Consider the following 9,610-nt stretch of genomic DNA (forward strand, 5'->3'; position numbering starts at 1 on the left):
CTAAGAGCGATGGAAGATCAATACAAATGCTAACACAGCACTACACTAGTGTAGTAGCATTACATGAGCACTTCAGAAAAGCAAACATTGAACGCGCAAAACATGCACGGGTTAAACAATTGAATAAACAACTGAAATGTTTAAACATAATTTTTTGGAAAAATACAACATTTCTGGAATATGGTTCATGGCTTGAACAAATCAGACAGCCTCTGAGAAGAAGTCAGAGAACTCACCAGTCTCACATCGGGTTCCAGTATAACCAGATGGGCAAGTACAGAAATACCCAGTAGATGTTAGAGAGCAAACTCCACCATTCAAACAGGGTGCAGATGCACAGGCTGTTGTAACCGCTAGTTGAAAAATTCACATGGTGAAACATAGTGGTAAATATTTATTACTTTATTTATTCATTCTTTCTTCATAAAAAGTGGTTCAGTATTTACAAATAAGAAAAATTAAACAATGAATTTATAACATTATATATATAATAATAATAATACATTATATATACATAACAATAAAAAATACGTTTAAATGAAAGAAATACACAAATTATTAGAAAGCAACACCCTTCAAATATTGTTACATTGCATATCAGAGGCAAACATAAGAACAAAACATCAAAGCATGCATTTGAATAGACAACTGAAATGCTGAAAAAAATATTAGAAATATGAGAAAATTTCAGGATTATGGTCACAAATAACACACAAATAATTGCAAAGTTAAAGAATTATTAATAGGCTGTGAAAGCAGAATTAAAAATGAGATATATTCCACTGCAGTATTTGCAATATACAAAATTAAAATTCTAACAGAGCTAGGTAAGCCTGTTTGTAAAAATGCATGGATTATATTTAAGAATTTTGTAAAAGAAAATAATTATGAATGGAACGTTATACTTGAATGAGTTTTATTTTGTTATCTATAGTATTATTATCATTGTACTAATTTTGAATAATTGGGATTAAATTGAAAAATATTTGTAAGTATATTAAATTAATTAAGAGTTTTATATTTTAATATCAAAAATATTTTTTTTTAAATATGAAAAGAAACTCACCAGTCTCACATCGGGTTCCAGTGTAACCAGATGGGCAAGTACAGAAATACCCAGTAGATGTTAGATAGCAAACGCCACCATTCAAACAGGGTGCAGATGCACAGGCTGTTGTAACCACTATTTGAAAAATTTACATGGTGAAACATAGTGGTAAATAATTTTTTACTTTATTTATTCTTTCTTCATAAAAAGTGGTTCAGTAATTAATAAAAATTAAACAATGAATTTATAACATTATATATATAATAATAATAATACATTATATATACATAACAATAAAAAATACATTTAAATGAAAGAAATACACAAATTATTAGAAAGCAACACCCTTAAAATATTGTTACATTGCATATCAGAGGCAAACATAAGGACAAAACATCAAAGCATGCGTTTAAATAAACAACTGAAATGCTGAAAAAAATATTAGAAATACAAGAAAATTTCAGGATTATGGTCACAAATAATTACAGAGTTGTGTTGCTGTCACCCACAAAATATTTTTGGAATTAAATCACCTCTCAGGCCCGTATCCGGGGGGGTTTTTATGGTTCGGGAAAAACCCTTTTTCTAGCAAACCCCCCTCTTTTCTGGTGAAACCCCATCTTTAAATTTCTAAATAAGTCCTCCAATCCAACTAATGCACTGCAGACCCACCCAGACACAGACATTTTCAAACATATCTGCTTTTAAAGCATTACTTAGATCCATAAAGCACAAAAATCCTCTTGCTTTAGGGGTTTCGCCGACCCCACCGGGGCTTCGACTGTGGACCTCACGCTCAGAAAACCCCCCCTTGGAAGAACCTGGCTACGGGGCCTGCCTCTGTTATAGTTTTGTTAAAATTATTTTAGTATTTAACATAATTATAATTATGCTATTATTTGTGTGGTTCCCGTGCTGAACATAAAGAGATTGATTAATGTTTCACCCATTAAAAACTGTCAGAATAAAAATCAATACGTTTTTTAATGGTTGGCACAGTGATCTGTGAAAGTTATATATGGCATATAGCATTATTAAATAAATAAATAATAATTTCAAAAAGTAAAAGAGAAAATTTGAGGAATTTGGTTCATGGCTTAAACAAATTGGAAAGCCTCTGAGAAGAGGTCAGAGAACTCACCAGTCTCACACCGGGTTCCAGTATAACCAGATGGGCAAGTACAGACATACCCAATAGATGTTAGAGAGCAAACTCCACCATTTAAACAGGGGGCAGATGCACAGGCTGTTGTAACCACTATTTGAAAAAAATCACATGGTGAAATATAGTGTAAATACACCAATGACTACATAGTCACACCCTCAAAATATTGTTGCATAGCATGAGTACAGCAAACATAAGGACAAAACATCAACATATACATAGGTTAAACAATTGAATAAACAACTAAAATGCTGAAACCATTATTACAAAAAAGGAGAAAATTTTAGGATTATATTCACAAATATTACACAAATAATTAAAAAGTTGTGTAGTGAGAAGGAGTCAGAGAGCTCACCAGTCTCACATCTGGTTCCAGTATAACCAGATGGGCAACTACAGGAATACCCAGTAGATGTTACTGAGCAAGCTCCACCATTCAAACAGGGCGCAGATGTACAGGCTGTTGTAACCACTATTTGAAAAATTCACATGGTGAAATACAGTGGTTAATACACAAATGTTTACAAAGTCACACCCTCAAAATATTGTTGCATTGCAAGCAAACACAAGGAAAAAACATCATAAGTATACATACTGTAGGTTAAACAATTGAATAAACAACTGAAATGCTGAAACTATTATTAGAAAAAAGGAGAAAATTTTAGGATTATAGCCACAAATTATTTTAGTATTTACCATAATTATAATTCTGCTATTATTTTTGTGGTTCCAGTGTAAACCTGAAGGGAATGAACAAGTTAAAGCAGAACATAAAGAGGTCACAGCTTGACAAACACCTCCATTTTGACATTGATTAACGGTTCACCCATTAGAAACTGTCAGAATAAAAATCAAAAAAGTTTTTTTTGTTTGGCACAGTGATTTGTGAAAATTATAAATGGCATAGAGCATTATTAAATAAATTATTTAATAATAATATAAAAAAGAAATTAGAAAATTTGAAGAATTTGGTTCATGGTTTGAACAAAAATCGGACAGCCTTTGTGAGGTCAGAGCACTCGCCATTCTCACATTGGGTTCTAGTGTAACCAGATAGACAAGTAAAATAATACCCAATATATGTTACAGACAAGCTAAACTATTCAAACAGGATGCAGATGTACAGGCTGGTAACATAGTGGATAATACGATAACACGATTACAAATGTGCTCCTGTCACCCTCACAATATTTGTTTTATTTAATTCACTTCTGCCAGAGTTTTGTTCAAATTATATTAGTATTTAATATAATCATAATTCTACTGTGATTTTGTTAAATGTTCAGTTTCATTAAATGCGACTTCAGTCATTGTTGGATGTTCTTAAAATACATTATTACTTACAAGTTTCACACAAGGTTCCAGTGTAAGCTGAAGGGCATGAACAGGTGAAAGCTGTACATGAAGAAATTGCAGCTTGACAAACACCACCATTCTGACACTGATTGACAGTACACCCATTAGAAACTGCCAGAATAAAAATCAACAAGTGTATTATGATTGGCACAATGATCAGTGAAAATTATGTATGGCATAAAGCATTAATAAATGAATTAAATATAATTTTTCAAAATAAACATGGAAGCTTAAAATGAAAAAAAATGTTATACCTAGTATATGTTCACAAAGTTAACTTAAAAGTAAAAGGTAGTCCCATATTCATTATTGAATGTAGGGGAGTAAGCTAAAATATGTTCTGGCACAGATTGTTAGTGCAAGCACTACCAGCTGATTCAACACAAAGTTAAAAAACTAATTATAACATTACATACTACAAGTCTTTGAAAACAAATAAAGAGGTTAAGTTTCAAATTAATAACAAACTAAACATTTGTTTGATGATTTCAACATTTTTTTGAAAAACAAAAATAACAACAAGCAGACTTACTTACTTATCATTATTTTGGCAACTAACTTTTCCCTTGATAATTTAGAAGTGAAGATTTCTTAAGAAGATTCCTTAGTCATCAAAATCACCCACACTGCTCTTATCAAGAAGCAATCCAAGTGATCTTGAATGTTAACCAGTACATATGTAAATGGTATGACAACAATAATCACCCTCAATGTACTAGGAATAAGTCTAATAACAACTTGATTGAAAAAAAATGGAATCGGGTACAAGGCAAAAGGACATTTTTACATCGTGCAACTAAAGCATGGAACAGCCTTCCAAATGAAATTAAAACAATATTTATTGAACTTTTCATACAGTCTTTTAAAAATCATTTAAACGATAATAATTTAACTCTATTTACTCTCTTCTAGACAAAATATTGAATCAAAATTTTACTGATTTTCCTTTTTGCGTTTTTCCTTTTTAAATTTTGTTGTTAGTTTTAAGCTATTTTGTTTTAACTCATTTGTTTTGTTTTAAGTTCAATTTCTTTTTTTTTCATTTTGGAGTTCTTTTATTATTTTTACTTGTGATCCACTTGTGATACCAGTGCTACATCACTGAAAGTGTTATCACACGAAAGTCAGAAATAAATAAATAAATAAATAAAATAAATAAATATGGATGTATGGTAACTGTGCCAGTCAAAATTCAGTTTTAACAAGGATAAGTATGATGGTGAATAGCAGAAAGTAAAATATATAAAAACTATAGTGTAAAAATATTGATATTAATGTTGTTTTTATATCTTATTTAAATGTAAATGGATCAAGGTCTGTCAAGAATGTTCTTTGGTGACAGTATTCCTAAATAATAATAATAGTTACTAAATAATCTACCTGTTTCACAGAAGGTGCCAGTTATTTTAGTTGTTATTAGGTAATAAAATAATAATAACAACAATAATAATAATGATAATAATAATAATTATTATTATTATAAAAATATGATATATAAAGCACCTTTCCAAAATGGTCAAGGCACTTGTACAGTGACAAAAACTAAAATTATAAAATCATTATAATATTTAAAAACAATTAAAAAGAAACAAGGTAAACTGATAATATTAAAAGATATAAAATACAATAAGAATAATTTACAAAACCTTAAAAAAAGTTGTACAAAACCCATCTAAAATTATAAAATCATTATAATATTTAAAGACAATTAAAAAGAAACAAGGTAACTGATATTATTAACAGATATAAAATACAATAAGAATAATTTACAAAACATTGTAAAAAGTAAAGAAAGTTAGTATACCTGTTTCACAGATTCACAATAATAATAATGATAATAATAATAATTATTATTATTATAAAAATATGATATATAAAGCACCTTTCCAAAATGGTCAAGGCACTTGTACAGTGACAAAAACTAAAATTATAAAATCATTATAATATTTAAAAACAATTAAAAAGAAACAAGGTAACTGATATTATTAACAGATATAAAATACAATAAGAATAATTTACAAAACATTGTAAAAAGTAAAGAAAGTTAGTATACCTGTTTCACAGATTCACAATAATAATAATGATAATAATAATAATTATTATTATTATAAAAATATGATATATAAAGCACCTTTCCAAAATGGTCAAGGCACTTGTACAGTGACAAAAACTAAAATTATAAAATCATTATAATATTTAAAAACAATTAAAAAGAAACAAGGTAACTGATATTATTAACAGATATAAAATACAATAAGAATAATTTACAAAACATTGTAAAAAGTAAAGAAAGTTAGTATACCTGTTTCACAGATTCACAATAATAATAATGATAATAATAATAATTATTATTATTATAAAAATATGATATATAAAGCACCTTTCCAAAATGGTCAAGGCACTTGTACAGTGACAAAAACTAAAATTATAAAATCATTATAATATTTAAAAACAATTAAAAAGAAACAAGGTAACTGATATTATTAACAGATATAAAATACAATAAGAATAATTTACAAAACATTGTAAAAAGTAAAGAAAGTTAGTATACCTGTTTCACAGATTCACAATAATAATAATGATAATAATAATAATTATTATTATTATAAAAATATGATATATAAAGCACCTTTCCAAAATGGTCAAGGCACTTGTACAGTGACAAAAACTAAAATTATAAAATCATTATAATATTTAAAAACAATTAAAAAGAAACAAGGTAACTGATATTATTAACAGATATAAAATACAATAAGAATAATTTACAAAACATTGTAAAAAGTAAAGAAAGTTAGTATACCTGTTTCACAGATTCACAATAATAATAATGATAATAATAATAATTATTATTATTATAAAAATATGATATATAAAGCACCTTTCCAAAATGGTCAAGGCACTTGTACAGTGACAAAAACTAAAATTATAAAATCATTATAATATTTAAAAACAATTAAAAAGAAACAAGGTAACTGATATTATTAACAGATATAAAATACAATAAGAATAATTTACAAAACATTGTAAAAAGTAAAGAAAGTTAGTATACCTGTTTCACAGATTCACAATAATAATAATGATAATAATAATAATTATTATTATTATAAAAATATGATATATAAAGCACCTTTCCAAAATGGTCAAGGCACTTGTACAGTGACAAAAACTAAAATTATAAAATCATTATAATATTTAAAAACAATTAAAAAGAAACAAGGTAACTGATATTATTAACAGATATAAAATACAATAAGAATAATTTACAAAACATTGTAAAAAGTAAAGAAAGTTAGTATACCTGTTTCACAGATTCACAATAATAATAATGATAATAATAATAATTATTATTATTATAAAAATATGATATATAAAGCACCTTTCCAAAATGGTCAAGGCACTAAGTTTTAGTTTTTCAATCTCAGCTTAGCAAATATGTCTTAAGTAAAAAAGTTCAGATGGCCTAGATCCTAGTAAATATCTTAAGCTGATTTATTACCCAATTTTTAGCAACATCTTAGCTTAAAAATCGTCTCAGATGGCGCTAAATTTTTTAAGCAATTTATAAGCTAAGCAATTTGACTTAACCTGATTTCCATTTTGAGCGTAGCCTAGTAGGCCTATCCTAACTGTATGTCTACCGTCCACTAGCAGCATTCCAGAGCCTAAATAAAATGCACGGAGATTGCCAAAGTAATTATAAAATCACGATTTAAAAAGAAACATAGGCATACTTTGGGTCGCTGTCTAAAAAACATCATACACCAACTCTCTCAATATACTACAGCATGTTCAATGAGCGGACTGTGGTTTACGACGTAGGCCTATGTTTATATTTTGTACCCACTATGTCACCTGAATGTAGTCGCCGATTCGGTCTATTATTTACTCCATGGGATTGCGTCAGTCAGTCCTCCATGGAGGGAATAGATTTTCATCCATGGTCAGTCGAGTGTACGAACGCAATTTGAATGATTAATTCTCACATGTGTTGCTTTGTAGCGTGACCAGTCCTCGTCCAATATTTTGTTTGCAGACAGACTCATGTTATTGTAAAACTGTTTTTTTATTTTTTATTTAAAAAATTTTTTAATAGACATAAGTAGGAGCTCAAATTATGCCAGTAATGGTAAAACATTTAAAAGAATGGTGCTACGATATATTTCTTCCAGAGTGCACGCGTCTGGACTGTAAATCGGCACAAACATTAAGGCCTTACTCAAATTAGTACTGTATATGATAATTTAACAGTGTTTATTTATTTATTTATTTATTTTTAACAATCTTTAATGAGAGTGGTAAATCTGAGCCAAATGTGATCATTACGGGACTCTCAATACACATAGTAAAACAAAACAAAAGAGAGTATGAAACCAATTAATTAATAGTAATATAAATAACAACCTTTGAATTCTTAATTGACATAATGAATTAATTCAAAATTATATATAAAGAATTAAAATTAAATTACAATTAAAGATGTAAATTATTCAAGCATAGTTAAAAAAAAAACCAATTAAAGTAGGCAAAAGAAACATTAAAAACATGAGACTCTGGTAAAGAGCGCCATATAAATGCTTAAATATTATTATTATTATTATTATTATTATAGTATCGGAGTTAAAAGGAAATTCACCGATACATCGCATCATTTCTCTGTAGTAGTAATTAACATTTTGTACAACGTTAGTTGGTTAGTGATCATTATATAGCATAAATAATATAATTAACCAATTTTACAAAATATTTTTATTAGAAATTACAATAAAACATATAAATTTCTCGTTTTCAGCTCACGTAAAACAAAAATATTAAATCAGAATTTACCACAAAAATTTTCGCAACGTGTGCCAGTATATGAGGTTGGGCATGTGCAGGTGTATGCTGTTCTTAAATTGTTACATGCCCCTCCATTAAGACAAGGAGAGCTGCTACATGGGATTCCTGAAACTGCAGTGCAAAAACATCAATTTCAAGTGTTTAATTAACATACATTAGAATACATATTCACAATTAAGGCAATGAGCTATATATAATGCATGCAATACTGACTACACAAAAAGAACAGCAACTATGCAATATATATACATCTGAAGAGTGTCACAGTAATGTCAGAGTGTCAGAGTAATAAAATGTCTGATCAAAGCTACTGTTGAACCTCGCTTTTTATTTATTTATATCCGCTCTGGTCTACCATTGAGCACTCTGCTTGTAATACTTGCGATAGTTTATTTCAGTTATATATATATATAGATTAAAAGGCAAAATACTGAAAAACAACAATGCTGTGGGAAACAATGGCTGGATCTCAGTAGAGATACAAAAATGATAAGCAACAGCTAAAAAGTAAACGTAAGTAAACAGCCAGAAATAGAACCAGAGCTTTCGGACAACACTAGTCCTTACTCCTGTCTCTTATACACATCTAGATGTGTATAAGAGACAGATATAGGCCTATTTATAAACAAATTGCTGTGCAAAAGTCAAGGAACGTATCGTCTTAAAATCCACAAGAGATACAAAGGTTAAAGTCGTTCATGTTAATTTTGTTTCCTTAAGGTCTAAAGGAGGCCTAGTACGCCAGATCAAGAAGATGCAGAATCGTTCCATCCGTAACAGAAAATCTGCGATTAGAGGGGATTCTATTGGTGCAACACAACATCGTGTCTCTCATGGTTACAAAACTACGTCAGTTGGTTTTAGTTTATTTCGAAATGTAAACTTACGTGAAACAATAGTATATTTCGATGATTATTTGGGTTTTGGGGGTTTTCTATTCATGCTGTATGTGAACTAATCACGATTTTAATTAATAAATAATTTAAATAATATTTTTTTATTTTGAGATATGGAACATTTTCAATGAGCTTTTAAAAGTAGGCTTAGTCTGCTAACACCATATGTTGTATCTTTCACTTGATAACGTCATGATTTGCGCTGCGTTCACAGATTAAAGATACAAGAGTCCTTAAATGGGCCATGGGACGCTATTATCCTCTTCCTCCTGAGTTGCTGTGATTACGCACTGGCTTTCCGTGTATACG

General features: G+C 28.9%; 1 protein-coding gene across 1 annotated transcript in view; it reads right to left on the reverse strand.

Moving 5' to 3' along the window:
- Positions 1–236: 236 nt before the first annotated feature.
- The window catches only part of LOC117106177 (fibropellin-1-like), a gene marked incomplete at its 3' end in the record, with an annotated part of 11,603 nt that continues 2,229 nt past the window's right edge, over positions 237–9,610 (reverse strand). Inside the window, exons 4-9 of the mRNA XM_033247529.1 lie at positions 8,394–8,516; positions 3,558–3,680; positions 2,569–2,685; positions 2,190–2,306; positions 1,067–1,183; positions 237–353 (exon numbers count right to left, since the gene is read on the reverse strand). Of these exons, the coding sequence (XP_033103420.1) occupies positions 237–353; positions 1,067–1,183; positions 2,190–2,306; positions 2,569–2,685; positions 3,558–3,680; positions 8,394–8,516 (714 nt within the window). The remainder of the gene's footprint in view (positions 354–1,066; positions 1,184–2,189; positions 2,307–2,568; positions 2,686–3,557; positions 3,681–8,393; positions 8,517–9,610) is intronic.

This window comes from Anneissia japonica, unplaced genomic scaffold, assembly GCF_011630105.1.
Source record: "Anneissia japonica isolate Jap-2015-1 unplaced genomic scaffold, ASM1163010v1 scaffold284958_len54583_cov128, whole genome shotgun sequence".
Lineage (NCBI taxonomy): Eukaryota > Metazoa > Echinodermata > Crinoidea > Comatulida > Comatulidae > Anneissia > Anneissia japonica.